Genomic DNA, 18,227 nt, shown 5'->3' on the forward strand with positions numbered 1-18,227 from the left:
TATCTTGGATTTCGTGCATCCTATAACATGTTAATTATATATGTTGTTTATATGTTTAGATCATATGTTATTTGCTCATGTGGATTAAGTAAGTATTTCAAGTCAACCCTCACCACTACTCTGTCGGAGACTGCCGATGATACTTACTAGGTACGTACACGTTGTTTATTGCACACATGCTATACTACTTGTACTTTTTGTGCAGTACCGATCTTTCAGTAGAACATATGGACAGCGCCCATAGGAGCTGATTGGCGACTACGATAGTGAGATGTTGCTTCATTGCACCTGGAGTTTGCTTCTCTTTAGGTGTCTTTGTTGTTTCTAGTGTCCGAATAGTACTGTATTTTTGTTTTTTCTAGTGTCCGAATAGTATTGTATTTTTAAGACCTGTTGTATTTTAAATCTTTAGTCGCTCCTGATTTAGAGCACCAATCCTTGGAGAGGTTTATGTTATGTTTCGTCATTTGTGACTCTATAACATTGCTTTTGATTTAACTCTTGCTGTAAAAGCTTATTACTACATTTTCACAATTAAAATGAACTTTTCTTGATAACGAGTTCGCCTAATGGATTGGGGTTAGATAACATCTTCGTTGTAATACATTCTGTTGTTAAGGGTCTTCATGAAAAGTTTGTAAGACATTCTTCCTATCAGCTAAACACTGAAATTGGTGCAAAGCCTCAAATTTGACCACCAAAAGGCATCATGGTTCATGCCATAATAGATGCCCACAATGGTACACCATGCTTATGTTCCTTTTTTAATCCTTTATTTGTTTTGCAGTCATCTCCCTTTTGATCTAATATAGTTAGAAATCATTCTTTGACATGAAATACTATCAATTCTGTTTGCAGTTGACTAATAACAAAACAAAAAAAAAGTGTGATCTCATCCTGTATCATTAAGTATCTTTTTTTCCCTTTAAACAAATCCACTAGACAAGGGGTAGTTTTTATATTTATATATAATAAACGCGAAACTCAAAGGAAAAAATACAAGAAAGGGGGCTAGGTCTTACTTTACTAATCCTATTGAGCCGTAAAAAGAAAAATAAGAAGAAGAAAAAATTAAATATTCTATGATCATCACAGACTTTATAACACACTCTATAGTGATATTACAAATGATAACATTATAAAAAATTAAAATAATCAAGAATGTAGAGTCAGACCCTTATTTCTTTGAAATGGTGAAATCTTCGAAGAAATATAGCTCGATAAAAATCTGAATGGGTAAATTTGTTCCTACTATTTCACTAACCAATAGTGTGCAATATTGCGTGTGTGATTCTAGTGCGACCTACTAGATCTTCGTTTAAGTGATTCAAGAATTAAAACCAACTGATATTTGTTTTGCAACTTGATAGAATTTTATTCAAGCTTAAAAAGTCTTCTTTGTCTTCACCTACTTATAGGTTCAAAATCGTGCTTTTTATGAACGTTTCATCTCATAGGACTGTCTTGGACATCCATATTATATGGTTTTTTTTGTTGATCCTTACAAAACAATTAAACTAATTCAACCAAGGGTTAGAATAAAGAATCTAAAAAAAATGTCTTTTACATTCCATAGATGTTTTTTATTTTTATTTTAAAGTGATCATAGCATTCCCAACAACTTCAAGTGCCAAAATCTTGCTTTCTGAATATAAAATCAAACTTGACTATATATCCAAAAAACTTTTACTATAAATGGTACAGACAGGAAGCCCAATTTCATCATCGAAATCACAACATATCTTGATTTCCCAACAGCCCAAAAGAGAAAAAAGAAAATATTAATTTCCAAGAATATAATATGGCCCCAAGTTTTGATGAAGGTAATGCCTTGTTTGATTTTGTGGTCCAAAAGGGTAACGGAGTAAAGGGTCTTGTAGACAATGGCATTAAGATGGTACCAGAAAGATACATTCAACCACCAAAAGAGAGAATTGACAACAAAATCATTAATTCAAATGATCAACTATTGGCCATTGATTTATCAAAATTACATGGACCTGAGCATGATCAAGTGGTGGGAGCTATTTCATTGGCTGCTGAGACACTTGGTTTTTTTCAAGTGGTTAATCATGGTGTCACTTTGGAATTGTTGGAATCTCTTAAAGCTTCAGCCCATAATTTCTTTGCTCAACCTCCTATGAAAAAAGCTGTTTATCTTAAAGGAGTGAGTCCAAGTCCTTTGGTAAAGTATGGGACTAGCTTTGTCCCTGAAAAGGAAATGGCACTGGAATGGAAAGATTATGTTAGTATGATGTATACTAATGATGATGAGGCACATGCACAATGGCCTGTTGAATGCAAGTAGGAACCCTTCTTCACTTCCTCTTTTTCATTTTGGATTTCATTTTTAGGAACCTTTTATATATATATCATAACTATCTTATTTTTCTAACTTACCTTATCTCACTTTTTGTGAAAGGTCAGGTCATGTGTAGTTATTTTTTAAGTAAGCTGACGCGGTAGAAGTTGAACTCTTTAATTGATTTTACTACCTCATGATACTCTTTTTTCTTTTTCTTTTTTTGGCATAACGAAACCTTTTTCACGTGTTTTTTCTCATTTTTCAAGTGTTTAAAATTTAGTTTTGACGACAGAAAAAGGGCATAGTTTCGCAAAGATCCCAATTCATAATGTTTTACTACTACTTCTTTATATTACTCTACTAATTAAGTACATCCTTCACTCATTATTGTGACCTCGGTCACCCTTATAATCCTTTACCACTACTATCACATTTCCTTCTCAAACCCTATTTCGTCCTAGCAAATATTTCACGCTTTATCGAATGGGTTTAAGTTTTATACACTAATAGTAGTATAAGAGTTTCTACATTCTCATTTCACTTAAAACATAATTATTGGTAATTGTTCACAACAAATTGAAGTTACTACCCTGAAAAATAAGGTTGGCAACTTTCTACAAGTTATATTACACTGTAATTATAAACTTTTTCTACGCTTCTATAGAAGTTGAACTCTTTTTTTTTTTCACATGTCAGGGATTTGGCTCTTGAATACTTGAAGTCATCAACAAAAATGGTGAGGAAACTATTGGAGATACTATTTGGAAATCTTGGAGTAACACTAGATGAAGCAAAATTGGAATCACTAACGGGGCTAAAAATGGTAAACATGAATTTTTACCCAAGTTGCCCTAATCCAGAGCTAACAGTAGGCGTCGGACGCCATTCGGACATGGGAACCCTAACTGTTTTACTACAAGATGGAATTGGTGGTTTATATGTTAAATTGGAAGAAGGTGTGGAAGAAGGAAAAGATGAGTGGATAGAGATTCCTCCCATTTCTGGTGCTTTAGTTATCAACGTTGGAGATACCATGCAAGTAAGAACGTCTACTTCAGTATTTATATATGTTCAAATTTACATGTAGGATATATTCGTTATCCTGTCCTTAGGAAGTTTTTGAACGATGTCTTGTATAGAATAAATAAAATTTGTAACATAGACATATTAGTAGATAGATTAGGACGAAATCAGATCCCACCTTTATGGATGGTTACTCGTAGTTCATTTAGGGTGTAAGGAATTTTACATATCGATGTGTATAAGCTAAAATTTTATAAAATGGATTTCACTTATACACACACTGACATATACACTGTCAGTGTATTATGACTTCTTGTAGTATAAAATCTATCTTATTTTCTAGGTTATTACTTTCATTTTATAGACAATTACCTATAGTTATCTCTTTATAGTATTACAATAATTTACTCAAACAGGGGATATAAATTATATATTCAATAAAAGTTTAAGAAAATATTACACTATAAGTGTATTGTAACTTGTTATAGTCAATAACCTACATTTTTTCTTTAGAATACAGACCCACTTATATATATGGACGATTATATGTAGTTATCTTTTAAGTTGCTAGATAGGTTTACATAGTCTGAATATAAGTTAACTCTTATGAAATTTACACTAGATCTTTAAATAATCGAAGGAAGTAGTGCCTAATATTCTTGCATATTAAACTTTTTTCTTCTAACTTTTTTTTTTTGTTTTGTTTTTGGCTTTGGAGTTAGATCTTAAGTAATGGGAGATACAAAAGCGCGGAACATAGAGTGCGTACAACAAGTTCAGCATCAAGAGTTTCAGTTCCATATTTTGCTACACCAAAGCCAAGTGAAAAGATAGGTCCATTGCCTCAGCTTGTGGAAAGTGATGGTGTTGCTCATTACAAAGAAGTCTTGTTTGGTGATTACATGCAAAACTTTTTTGGAAAAGCTCATGAAGGAAAGAAATCTCTTGATTTCGCTCAGAATGATTCTGCTTAATTAAGTTGTATGTTTATGGGGTTTTTTTTTTTTTTTTTTTCATTCTTCTCTTTTCACTCCCAAAAAATACTTCAAATAATTTAAAAGCATGCAGAAATAAACAATTCTACTGTTGTCACCTTCTTGAGTTCATCTTGTCATGTTGACTTATAATGAATTGCTATGTTTAATACCCTGTAACCAGTCTATTGAGTTTTCAAATAACAAATTATCAATTAATTGACTATTCATTTCTTTTATCATGGCAAAATAGATTTTTTTATTTTAGTTTTACCTTTCTTTTTTCTTTCCTTTGAAGTCAAGTCAAAAGCAAAGCATAAATATGTCAAATCTATCGGAAATCCTAAATGCAAGACGATATAAAGGGTGTCATCCAATTGTGCTTCACAAACATTTCTCTTATATGTAAATAAAATTTTCTAATATATGTGTTGTGTGTGTATGGGCCATCACCACTTGAAATGTTACATAGTAAAAACTAAACCCATTGACAAGCCAGCAGCGCTTATGCAATATCCTAAGCACACCACCAAACATATTCAACTCACCCCTAAAAGAATTCCTATGCAAAGCCAGTCAAGCATAATCTTAGGTTATTTTCGTGTAAGTGTTCTGAACTCACTTTGCATTGGTCTTAGAAAGAATAGAAGGATAAATGAACCTCCACGTACTATCCTACATCCTATAAAGTTTCATCATGAAAAAGATAATCACTTCCAATTTCAATCGAAAAGTTGGGTCAAAGTGGTACTCAAACACCAAAATAGAAAAATATAATTTGGGAAAAAAGAGGATTATTTGTACAACATATAACCCTATAACCCCTGGACAAACTGATGGATCCATAACTTTAACATGATAAGCAGGACAATATTGTGGATGGTGTACAACAACAACAACATACCCAGTTGAATCCCACAGTGTGGGGTCTGGGGAGGATTAAATGTACGCAGACCTTATCCCCACCTTGGTAGGGATGCTGTTTCCGAAAGACCCTCGGCTCAAAAGAAAACAAGAAAACAAGGGGAGAAAAGTCAGATACTGACAGGCAAATCAAAGCAATGCGAAAATGAAAAACAAAACAAGGGCAAAGAAGTCATGATAAAACAGCACGGAGAGACAAGACCCAACACATAAAAGCAGGAAACATAGGGCAATAAAAAGTAGAGCAAAGCTACACCTACTAGTGCGATAGAAAAGCGAGACTACCTACTAGCCTTCTACCCTAATCTGAGCCCTCCACAACCTCCTATCTAAGGTCATGTCCTCGATAATCTGAAACAACGCCAAGTCTTGCCTAATCACCTCTCCCCAATATTTCTTTGGCCTTCCTCTACCTCTCCTAAAACCGTCCAAAGCCAACCTCTCACACCTCCACACTGGGGCATCTATGCCTCTCCTCTTCACATGCCCAAACCATCTCAACCTCGCTTCCCGCATCTTGTCCTCCACCGATGCCACTCCCACCTTGTCCCTGATGTCCTCATTCCTGATCCTATCTCCCCTAGTGTGCCCACACATCCACCGCAGCATTCTCATTTCCGCGACTTTCATCTTCTGCACGTGAGAGTTCTTGACTGGCCAACACTCTGCCCCGTACAACAGAGTCGGTCTAACCACCACTTTGTAGAACTTGCCCTTAAGTTTTGGTGGCACTCTCTTGTCACACAGCACTCCGGAAGCGAGCCTCCATTTCAACCATCCTGCACCAATACGATGTGTGCATCATCCTCAATATCCCCATTTTCTTGTAAAATAGACCCAAGATACTTGAAACTTCTTTTCTTTTGAATGACTTGGGTACCAAGCTTCACTTCCACGTCAGCCTCCTGAGGTACACCACTGAACCTGCACTCCAAGTACTCTGTTTTGGTCCTACTCAACTTGAATCCTTTAGACTCTAACGTTTGTCTCCAATCCTCTAGCTTAGAGTTGACTCCGCTGCGAGTCTTGTCTATCAAGACTGTCATCCGCGAACAACATACACCATGGCACCTCACCTTGAATTTGTCGCGTCAATCCATCCATTACCAAGGCAAATATAAATGGGCTAAGGGCTGATCCCTGATGCAAACCCATCAGAACTAAGAAGTGCTCCGAGTCTCCTCCTATAGTCCTCACTCTGGTCTTGGCTCCATGATACATGTCCTTGATCGCTCTAATGTACGCCACAGGTACACCTTTAGCCTCTATGCATCTCAACAGAACCTCTCTTGGCACTTTATCGTAAGCTTTCTCTAGGTCGATGAATACCATGTGCAAGTCTCTTTTCTGCTCCGTATACTGCTTCACCAATCTCATAACAATATGAATGGCTTCAGTAGTAGAACACCCCGACATGAATCCGAACTGGTTCTCTGAAATAAACACGTCTCTCCCCACCCTCATCTCTACCACCCTTTCCCACACTTTCATAGTGTGGCTTAGCAACTTGATACCTCTATAGTTGTTACAGCTTTAAATGTCGCCCTTGTTCTTGTACAAAGGGATCATTGTACTCCACCTCCATTCTTCGAACATCTTCGCCGTCTTGAAAATGACATTAAACAACCCAGTCAGCCACTCCAAGTCTGCCATTCCTGCACTCTTCCAAAATTCCACAGGAATCTCGTCAGGTCCGGTCACTCTTCCCTTGCACATCATACGGACAACACCCTTAACCTCATCGACCCTTATACTCCTACAATAACCACAATCGCGATGCCTCTCAGAGTACTCCAAATCTCCCAACGCAAAGTCTCTGTCCCCTTCTTCGTTCAAGAGTTTATGGAAGTACGACTGCCATCTCCGTCTAATGAGAGCTTCCTCCACCAACACTTTGTCATCCTCGTCCTTGATGCACTTCACTTGATCCAGGTCGCGTGCCTTCCTTTCTCTGGCCTTGGCAAGCCTGAATAACTTCTTATCCCCGCCTCTGTCCTCTAGTTCTGCATAAAGGCGTTCAAACGCTGCCGTTTTCGCTGCCGACACTACCAACTTCGCCTCCTTTCTCGCCATCTTATACTTTTCCCTATTCGTCTGCTTCTCTTCGTCATCCTTGCTGTCTACCAGCTTCGCATATGCCTGCTTCCTTGCTTCCACTTTACCTTGGACTTCCCCATTCCACCACCAATCTCTTCGGTGCCCACCACGGCAACCTCTTGAGACTCCTAGAACCTCTCTAGCTGCTTCTCTAATGCAACTGGACGTCCTATCCCACATACTGCTCGCATCTCCCCTGCTCTCCCACGCTCCCAAAGCCATCAACTTCTCCCCTAATTCTAGGGCACTAGACAAAGTCAAACTCCCCCACCTGATCCTCAGCCGGTCATCGGCGACCCTCTTCTTCTTCCTTTTGATCTCCAAATCCATCACTAATAGCTTATGTTGGGTCGTAAGATTCTCACTCGGAATGACCTTGCAGTCTTTACAAAGGCCTTTATCATCCTTTCTAAGGAGCAAAAAGTCTATCTGTGTCGCAGCCACCGAGCTACGAAAGGTTACTAAGTCCTTCTCCTTCTTAGGGAAACTCGAGTTAGCTACCACCAAGCCAAAAGCCCTAGCGAAATCCAGGAGTGAGACTCCTCCTCCGTTCCTATCTCCGAAGCCAAAACCCCCATGCACATCATCATAACCCCTCGAAACAGACCCAATGTGTCCATTGAAATCTCCTCATACGAATAACTTCTCAGTAAGCGGTATACCTCCCACCACTTCATCCAAATCCTCCCACAAACGCCTCTTAACCTCCTCGTCCAAGCCCAATTGCGGCGCGTAAGCACTAATAATGTTCAGGGTGAACCCTCCAACGACCAACTTAATCGTCATCATCCTGTCATTAACCCTTCTAACCTCGACCACCTGATCCCTTAGCTCACTATCAACTAAGATGCCTACCCCATTCCTGTCTCCCGACTTACCCGAGAACCAAAGCTTATACCCGTCCACCTCCTTAGCTTTAGGTCCTACCCATTTTGTCTTCTGGACGCAAGCAATATTAATTATCCTCTTCTTAAGAATCTTAACTAGCTCTATGGACTTTCCCGTTAAAGTCCCAATGTTCCAAGACCCTACTCTCAACCTAGAAGCTCTCTTATCCCCCCCCCCCCACCCCTAGCCCCCGTCCCCGACCGAGAACATAACCCTAGTCTACCATCCCTCACTAAAGCCATTAAAGCAAACAAACACTAGTCAAAGGTTTATCCAAGACAAATAGAGGTCAATACTAAAGCACAAGTTAAGCTAAAGGCAACAAAGTGAAACAAATATACAATAAAGTAAAGCAGGCAAAATTTGAAAGGCTGAATGGATACTGCCCACAGGAGGTACCAGCTCCAGGTAAAAAGAACCTGTTCACTGCCGAAAATACTATTCACGCCGAAAAATACTGTTCACCGCCGAAAAATACTGTTCGCCGCCTTATTCTGCCGAATACTTGTGTACTTGCGCAGACCTGACCGGAAACCTACTAGGGGAAGATTTCCTGGTGCAAGGTAGAGGAGGAAAGAGAAAGGAAAAAAAGAGAAGAGAGGAGAGGAAGCTCTAGCCGGCCGGAAAACGTACCGCCGGTGGTCGTCGGTGTCAGCGACAGAGGAAAGGATGGATAGAGTAAGGGAGTGGGGGGCAGATCTTACCGTTGGAGAGGGTGAGTAGAGGAGAGAGAGAGAATAGAGGAGAGGGTGGGGGGTGTATAGGTGCTCTCAATTGTGGATGGTGGTATCTGCCCGAAATTGCAGGCAAGCAATATCGTTGCTTAAGCACAATAATGAAGGGATATGCATGCTAAAGGTGCAAAGGAATGATCACCAAGTATACCATGAAAACTACGAAGTAAAATGTCAAAGACGATCCAGAATTTTAAGTAAATAGGTGTAGATACGGTTGCACACACTGCTTATGACTTACGCCACCACAAAACATAAAGTTGAAGGTTAGATTTGTTTCACCTCTTGCACTTGCTGAAGGATCTAACTGGGTTTGTAATCAACTTCAGTTAATCATTACTCAGATCAGATAATATGATCCGACAATAGACTCTTCCATGATTCACACATAAAGCAACTGGAGCAATCTTTACCAGCCTCTATACACTATTTTGTACACTTCCAAATGATATGTGGTCTGAAAACTTGCCCTCTAACAAAAACTTTACACATCGTCTAAAGCTCATGCCTCGTCAATATCTTCCTGCTGCACTTGTTAGAATGTGCCACTGAACAACTCTAGTTTGGTAGATATGTATCAGCATGCATGCGAGCGAGATTTAGCGAGATTTAGCTGGTTCTTCTAAGGTTGCCTTCAAAGCAAGCAGAATCATGTGCACCTTTAAATGACTTGCATGTTTGTGAAAAGACCAGAAGCGATGACGGCTGCATCCATAGAAGGATATAATAACTTGTTAGAACAAAAATTGGCATCAAATTGGTATGTATGCTTCTATTAATTACATGTTTTTCAGCATGCTGTTCAGAGAAAAGCATTGTCTTAACAAGATAGGCAATAAATTAGACAATGATTGTAAGAGGTTCCCAGAGACAACAAGCATTTCAAAATTGTATTCACTTCTAAAAATTAAAATCCCTTCGAAACAGAGTCTCAGAGTGACTTAGGCTTTGACTATAAAGATGGAGGTTCTATTTTCGTATAGACAAAACAGTTAAGGGCACTGGCTGCCTCCAACGGAACTGCATCTGAAAAATCACAGGAAAATTCACAAGAAACTGAAGAAAGGTGGCAGGAGTGAAACCTACAGCCCACTGCCCCTCACCTCCTAGGTTGGATGGCCATTTAGCATCCTCATTGTCCTTAAAATAGCATTTTGACTTGTGTATTATGTATCTAATAGTAGAAGTAAACAATAAAATAAAGATTGACCAAAGGTTGCCAATAGAGAAAACATAACATCAAATTTTGAATTTGATTAATTATTTGAATTTCTTGAAACTTGTGAAAGTGGTATATAAAAGACATAATAAATTAAATGGTGTAAAACAGTCTGCCACATATGTGAAGAATATCCTGAAGACATCTGCCATCTTTGTATGCATTGCAAGGTCATATATCAGCTTTGGTGCATGTCTTTTTGCAATTTTTGGCCCTTAGCTGGTCCATGACCAACTCCACTTCAGCTACTGCATGGCTGGAAAAGAAAGGGATTGAACAAGAAGTACCTGAAGACTTGGAACACTATACCACACGTCATCTGATGGACTATTTGTCTTGAAAGAAACAGTAGAATTTTTCAAGGCAGGACAAATATACTTAGCCTTGAACACGGATCCTTATCTTTAGACATGATAAGGGAGTTGCACAACTTGTAATTTCTTTTTATATAACTGGCTCAGTGCAAGTTTATAGAAAAATTCATCAAAAAAAAAAGAAAAACCGTTCTGCAATGTATCAAAACAGAACTAATATAATACAAAATGGGACAAAAAGACGACGATAAGACGACATGAGCAAAGGCTTCATATATATGGAAGTATTTTGAACATAACTGGCAAATAAGGTCCATCAGGTAAGGTGAATCTCAGTATACAGACCTTGGTTCCAACCACAATGGTTCCACTCGAGGGATGAGCAATACATGCAGTAACACCTTCAGTTGTTGGAATGAATTGATTTTGCTTATGCTGGCTCTTTACTCCGTAAAGCTCTTGCATCTCCTCACTATAAAAAGAATAACCCATATAAGCCGTATTCTCAAACCAAAATGAACAATATTGAATTCCCAAATTTTGTCAAGTTGGCCAGTTAAGAATTTTGTTGGTTTTTAACAAAGAAACGTAAGAAATAACAAAGAAAAAAATTACTGAGAGAAAAATCTACTGCAATGTAGTCAGAGAATTATATTATTTAGCTATGTTTAGCTCTGCATTTATAGGAAAAAATAGTAAAAAAGATAACCATAAACTAGCTTAGAATATCTCTGCAGAGTATATTTTTAACTAACTAACCTAGCCTAGAATATCGCTGCAGAATATATTTCTAACTAACTAATTACTAACAGTAAAACAAAGTTATTCAAAAGCAGTAAGACAAATTTACTGCAGTCCAAAAGCAAATATTCTAACATTCCTCTTTGGTTTTGGAACTGCAAATTCTAAACTTGGCTGGAATTGACTTCGTGAACAAATCTATCATATCTTTGGTCTTACAGTTAGCTTGATCCATATCTCCAAGTTGCAGCTCTTGATTATCAACAAATTCTGGCATGTGTTCATCTTCTGTTGGCTTAATGAGAAGTTTTTACCCCTCATTTTAACTCGTAAAATCTCCTGCTTAGTGGCATCAAAGATTCAACAGTACTTATCTTCGAATATCAATTTAAATCCTTTTGCCACTAGCTGGCCAACACTGATTTTGATCAATATCAGGCACGTAAAGGACATCTGAAATTATTTTTGTACCTGAACCTGTTTTGATTGCAACAGTCCCTTTTCCTTTGGGATTTTTACGCTCTATGTTAATAAGGGTAAAATAATTACCCGGTTTAGCACATATTATTTCTTTTACCCGCTTTAGCCGCATCTTCTCCGCTGAGATCTTTCTCTCGTTCTTCTTTTTTTCTCCTCGGCAATATGTCATCAAATAAGTGATTAGCTCTGATGCAGAAACAACTTACTTGTCTGATAATAACCTAACCCACGTGTTTTCTAGCCAATACAAGAAACTATATATATATATCTTATAAATTTGAATAAAGAAAAAAATTTGTTAAGCCCAAGGCAAATTGTTAAAATACTAATAGCATATATTTTATAATGACACTGGTCTAACCAAAGCTAGGTTGAATCGGATAACTTCTAGAGAAAGATATTTGGCCAGCTAGATGGACAATTCAACCAAACCTAACAAGTATTCAAATGCTATTTGAACACGTTTAGATGATCTTTGATTACAAATAGTAATTAACAAAAATAATCGGGTAAAGTATATTATTATACATTTTTATACGGTGTAAAAGTGTGTATAAACACCTCTTACGCATTATATATAAACCCCTCTTATGTATAAACACCTCTTGTATAAGTTTGTATAATATTGTATATTGTGTGAAAGTATGTATAAACACCTCTTATACATCATTATACACTTTTATATAAGGTGTATACATTGTCTACAGTAGGTGTATAAAGTTGTATATTGTTGTATAAAGGTGAATATTCAAGTTGGGCCATGAAATGTTGGGCTGTAGTTTGTAATTTAAAATATGGGCTATGAATATGTAATTTTGACCCATAAATTGTTTATAAGTGAAATTTTCCCTTTTCCTTTTGCAGGAATATAGTCACCATTCCCGATTCTGATTTTCTTGTTTCCTGTGCATCTAGCCTCTTCCAACATTTAAATGGAGGATGACCTTTTTTGCCACAGTGCTGACAAGGTGGGTAATTTTTATTTGAATTATTACCTTTGCTTTGAGTTTTGTGGTTGGCTATCAAGGCTCATTCAGCCATACCATCTTGCCTCATAAGCCTCCTTTGCTCTTGTGCCTGTAATGTATTTAGCAATTCTGCCAAGGTAATCTTGAATAGATCTTTTGTGTTTTCCAAGGTAGTTATGGATACTTTGTATCTTTCAAGCACCGTAACAAGAATTTTTTCAACAATTCTTGAATCTTTAAATTTAGTGCCAAGCAACCTTACCTTGTTAACAATGCCAAGAAGCCGGTCTGAGTACTCTTTGACGGTCTCAAATTCCTTCATCTTTTGCAATTCGAATTCCCTTATTAAATTCAACACCTTCGTGCCTCGTATTCTTTCATCTCCTGTGTATTCTTCCTTCAGATAGTCCCAAATTTCTTTTGCTGTTTTGAGAGGCATAACTCTTGTGAAAATTATTGCAGACACGCCAGCAAACAAAGTTGCTTTCGCCTTTGATTTTCTGATTTTCTTTTCTTTTTGGCTTTTGATCTGGGCCACAGTGGGATTATTTGGCAGCGGAAGCACATCATGATCCTCTTCCACGGCCTCCCAAAGATCTAAAGCCTCAAGATAAGTCTTTATTCTTACTGCCCATAGGGGATAATTCTCACCATCAAAGCCAGGAGGAGCTATTTGAGAAAAGCTATTTTCAGAATCCATCTCTCACAGGTCCCTCAAGAAAATGGCTCTAGATACCAATTGTTGGTTTTTAACAAAGAAACGTAAGAAATAACAGAGAAAAAAATTACTGAGAGAAAAATATACTGTAATGCAATCAAAGAGAATTATATTATTAATGTTTAGCTCTGGATTTATAGGGAAAATACAGTAAAAAAGATATTCATAAACTAGCCTAGAATATCTCTGCAGAGTATATATTTAACTAACTAACATAGTCTAGAACAATCTTTGCAGAATATATTTTTAACTAACTAATTACTAACAGTAAAACAAAGTTATTCAAAAGCAGTAAAACAAAGTTACTGCAATCCAAAAGCAAATATTCTAACAAATTTAAGACGAAAAGCAATCATATGTAAAGATCTGCATCAAGTACGTTGAAAGTAAAAATAGAAAATCAAAACACTCCACTATGGCTAGCAAAGAAATCATATGAAAAGATCTGCACCAAGTACCATGAAAGTAAAACCAGAAAACAATAATAATCCAGTATGGCCATCTAATGCAAATATGTCAAAGGGAAGAAAAGAAAACTGAAAATTACTTGAAATCCACATGGCTAGGGGAGCTACGATCTGGATAGAAATCCAAAAGAAAGAGCCCTTTACTTGACGATGATCCAACCACATAAATCTGCAGCAAAAGAAACCTCAGTATAACATAAGAACTTACATTGCAATAAAAGATTCTATTTGAACTAACATATATGTAAATTGTTATAGAATATACATAGACACATCTTCATATATTATACATAGGTAGAGTTATTTAGGTATTTTCTGATTTTGTTTCCTTAGGTAGATTTACTGGTACACCTACAAATAACTCTCTTAGAATATGATGTAAGGAGATTGCTCCATTGTCATTGTATTTTACAAAATTAAAAATTAAAGAAGGGTAAGCTGTAAATAACAACCAGACCATCGATTTCACTTCAAATAAATTCTCCGAGGTTTATGTTCCACACAAAAAAACAAAGAGCATGCAGCATCTCAAACAGCATTCATAAAGCACCTTCTCCCCCCTTCCTCCGTCCCCCAGCCCCCCCCCCCCCCCCCCCCCCCCCAAAAAAAATGAAACAAGAACAAAAGATGTAAAAGGATGATCCACATCATTGTAAATCAGCCTTTGAATCAGGGGCTCATAGACTCATAGAAACAATCCCCTGAGATATAATCCTCCCTCAAATATCAGTATCTTCCATATAGTTTCCTCGTGCACAATTAACTGATGCTGGTTTAGTACAGTCAAGTAAAAACCAATTTCTCTCACCATCCATATTATAGAAGCAAACAAGCCATTTTGATCGGCACTCCCGGTCATGATGTTATCCATGGGAGATGATCAAAATATCAGCATGATGGCTTAGGGTCAAAACTCAACAGAAAACACTCGTAAAGTTTTAAATTTTAAATTAAAAATGGAGAAAAAACTATTATCTTCTGCTACCTGTCATGAGTTTTCTTATTTTATTTACTTTTTCAAACTGTAGTACTTAACGATGCCAAAAGACTTCCAATTAAATGCATTATACTTTATAAAATAAAATATAAAATTGACCAGTCCACTAGAACGGCCAACTGAATTCACTCATTCACTCAACTTTCGAACAGATAGTGTGCAGCAGAAGGATTAATCTTACCGAATATGCTGGCAGCCATGAAGGTTTCCGTAAACAATGTACGCTATCCAAATCAAGGACATCCCTATACTCAGGAAGAAGATAATAAACAAATTAAGACAAAAGTAGTAAACAAATCTTTCTTTAGAAACATTGTGAACTAGAAATGTCTTTTACTCACAACCAAGGTGGAGGAGGACAATGAATATGTGTGACTTTCAAACTATGAACATCCAAAACGCCTGACCTGTAAAAAAAAAAAAAATGAGACTTACAAACAATTAAGGAGGATATATGTAATAGTGACAAAACAAGTCAGCACCAAAATTTTGGTACTATGTCACATTTGGTTACTGATAATAGCTAATAATCAGTACTTGGGAATAAATGTTGCACACAAGTATACATTGACAGACAGGAGAAAGTGGTGAATGCTATTTAATTGCATCCGCTTGCTTTCACACTTTAGTGTATGCATTCGAGACATGTATGAAATATCCGTGGCTGCTTGATGCCAAAAGTATGAAGGTATATTCAGAAAAAATGATCGGGCAAAATTAGCAGATGTAACATCAACTTCGGCAATCTCATCAGGTACACGTCCTATGTTGGGTGTTTTATTTTAACAAAACATTCGCGTCCTGCTGCTAGATATCCAGTAAATGAAGAACTTTTCAAGATGAATGCTTTATGTGCTTTTTTTTTGGGGGGGGGGGGGGGGGGGGGGGGGGGGCGCTGGTTAAAAACATAAAATTTGTTTAAAAAGAGGGAAAAGGCACAACCACAAGTTCCAGCGACACACTTTACCTTTACGGGGGTCCTATTACCCCCCACACCACCCGAAACTATTTTTAAGTGTAATAAATACACCCTTCGGTGCTGAGGTGGCACAAAGAGTGTGCTCACTCTCGTGGAGGCATGTGAGAGGCGACAAATAAGCTAAATTTATGATTCATATGGACGTGTGTCCCTTTTTAGTTGGACACTTTGCAATTAATTAGTAAACATAATTAATTAACATTAAAATTTCAGTTGATATCTTTTTAATTAATTTCCTTTCTTTATTGTGAAATAGAATCAAATTTTATTATTTTTAAATTTTTTAGAAATTAAAAAACTCCATGGAAGCTCTGTGCTACTCGAAAAACTCAGTTAAATTTTGTTCTCCAGGAAATCAATAAATTTTTTGTGAAATAGAGTTGGTTTAATTAATTTTGTTCTCCATCTTCTTCATTTATGGGTCTCAAAATTCAATAAAAACTCAGTCAAATCCGCACCAATCAAGCTCAAATTTCAACTACAACTTCACAACAACATTATTACCAAACCAAAGTAATCAATTTGGCCAACAACTAAGAATTTCGACAAACCCATTATTTTGTTCTTCAAGCTTTTCCAAGGTTCAACAATGGTGGATTCGAAATTCTTTCTCCATTTTCAAATCTCACCCTCTACGGCAGATCCGTAAACCAACCGTCCCTAGCATTCCTGTCCGCTCATCGAACCACCCCCATTTCACCCAAAACACCACCAGACTTCCTCTAATCACCAAAGCTTTAGCCATCACTCAACATCAAAAAACTCTATAGCCGCTACCCATTTCACAAAATCACCTTCATTTTTGCTACTAGACAAAGGAGAGCAAAAAGAACGAAGAAGAAACGAGAAAAAATTAATTAAAAAAAGAATTAAAGTGATAAGATGATGTGGCAGGCGCGTGTATAGATCGCATCTAATGTAATTGGGATTTGGGTCTACGTCAACACATAAGGTGCAAAGAAATACAGAAAAAAATGTTTAGGGGGTAATAGGACCCCCAAAAGGTAAAGTGTGTCCATAGAACTTCGGGTATAGTTCGGCGGGGGGGAGGGAGGGGGTACTTATGCCTTTTCCCTTTAAGAATAAGGAGCTCAAGGTATGTTAACATTTTCACCAATCCATCATGCACCATCTAGTACTGTGACAAAGACTAAAATCGATTACCTACTTCCTTAGGAAAAGTGATAGAGGTTTATGTAAGGACTGTAAGGTTATCCTGAGTAAGAGACAACCTGGCATAAGCTCTTGGTAATGAATCTAGAGATTAAAAGAAAGATGAACAAGAGAGCTTTGTATGACCAACCAAGGATCAAGTGGGGGGCTTGACTAAGGAAAACATTCGAGAGTTGGGGGAGAAGTTGATGGCTATGGAAGATTAGTGGGCACGCATATAGTATGTGAACTAGGGCAGCTAATTGTATTAGGGAACAGGTAGAGATGTGTTAGGGGTCTCAAAGGATAACTTTAGGGGACATAAAGGGCACCAGTGGTGGAATGGAGAGGTCCAGGGGAAAGTGGAAGGCAAGAAGGTTGCTTACATGAAGTTGTTGTAGAGCAAAACCGAAGGTGAAAAGAGGACGAACAGCGAGAGTATAAAACTGCGAAGAAGGAAGCGAGAATGGCGGTTACAACGACAAAAAAGGAAGCATTTGAACACTTGTATGAAGAATGAAAGGACAAAGATGGGAAAAGAAAGTTGTATAGGCTCGTCAAGGGGAAGGAGAGGGGGGCTCGCGACCTAGAGCAAGTGAGGTGTATTAAAGACGAGGATGTCAACGTACTGATGGAAGAGGCACATATGTTATTTGCAGACGATATAGTTTTAATCGACGAGACACGCGAGGGAGTTAATGATAGACTGGAGATTTAGAGACAAACCCTAGAGTCTAAAGACTTTAGGCTGAGCAGGACTCAAACAAAGTATGTGGAGTATAAGTTCAGTGTGGCATCATAGGAGGTGGAAGGCGGAGTGAGGATTGATACACAATTCATCCACGAGAGGGAAGCTTCAAGTATCTTGGGTGTACAATCCAAGGAAGTGAGGAGATCAATGAGGATATCGCACATCGTGTTAGAGCAGGGTGGATGAGATGGAGCCTCGCATCCGGTGTCCTATGTGACAAGAATGTGTCATCGAGACTTAAAGGCAAATTTTATAAAGTGGTTGTTAGACCGACTATGTTGTACAGGGTGGAGTGTTGGCCAGTCAAGAACTTGCACGTTTAGAAGATGAAGGTAACATAAATGAGGATGCTTAAATGGATGTGAGGGCATACTAAAAGAGACAACATTAGGAACAAAGATATACGAGGTAAGGTGGGAGTAACCTCCGTGGTAGACAAGAAGTGGGAAGAGAGGCTGAGATGGTTCGGGCATGTAAAGAGGAAGAGGACAGGTGC

General features: G+C 37.7%; 2 protein-coding genes across 5 annotated transcripts in view; one reads left to right on the forward strand and one right to left on the reverse strand.

Annotated features, from left to right (window-relative positions):
* Positions 1–1,637: 1,637 nt before the first annotated feature.
* On the forward strand, positions 1,638–4,303 carry LOC132644063 (scopoletin 8-hydroxylase). Its single transcript, XM_060360616.1, has 3 exons — positions 1,638–2,304; positions 3,002–3,344; positions 4,051–4,303. Exons 1-3 carry the CDS (start codon positions 1,802–1,804, stop codon positions 4,300–4,302), a joined length of 1,098 nt encoding a protein of 365 aa, XP_060216599.1. The 5' UTR covers positions 1,638–1,801; the 3' UTR covers position 4,303.
* A 4,809-nt stretch (positions 4,304–9,112) lies between these two features.
* LOC132644062 (uncharacterized) overlaps positions 9,113–18,227 on the reverse strand; it is a 35,495-nt gene continuing 26,380 nt past the window's right edge. For 2 of the 4 annotated variants that reach the window (XM_060360614.1, XM_060360611.1), the window contains 5 exons: positions 15,191–15,256; positions 15,031–15,094; positions 13,933–14,021; positions 10,824–10,950; positions 9,679–10,467 (listed from right to left, as the gene is read on the reverse strand). In XM_060360614.1, coding sequence (XP_060216597.1) covers positions 10,336–10,467; positions 10,824–10,950; positions 13,933–14,021; positions 15,031–15,094; positions 15,191–15,256 — 478 coding nt within the window. In that variant the 3' untranslated portion in view covers positions 9,679–10,335. Of the gene's footprint in view, positions 9,651–9,678; positions 10,468–10,823; positions 10,951–13,932; positions 14,022–15,030; positions 15,095–15,190; positions 15,257–18,227 lie in introns of those variants that run through there. The other 2 variants (XM_060360612.1, XM_060360615.1) reach the window with 2 other exon arrangements.

The sequence above is a fragment of the Lycium barbarum genome, chromosome 6 (assembly GCF_019175385.1).
Source record: "Lycium barbarum isolate Lr01 chromosome 6, ASM1917538v2, whole genome shotgun sequence".
Classification (NCBI taxonomy): domain Eukaryota; kingdom Viridiplantae; phylum Streptophyta; class Magnoliopsida; order Solanales; family Solanaceae; genus Lycium; species Lycium barbarum.

Excerpts from the sequence above, each read along its gene's own strand:
- LOC132644063 (XM_060360616.1), top strand. The coding sequence starts at position 1,802 with ATGGCCCCAAGTTTTGATGAAGGTAATGCCTTGTTTGATTTTGTGGTC. Across the intron at positions 2,305-3,001 it reads CAATGGCCTGTTGAATGCAA|GGATTTGGCTCTTGAATACT; the intron begins GTAGGAACCCTT and ends TTCACATGTCAG. Across the intron at positions 3,345-4,050 it reads ACGTTGGAGATACCATGCAA|ATCTTAAGTAATGGGAGATA; the intron begins GTAAGAACGTCT and ends CTTTGGAGTTAG.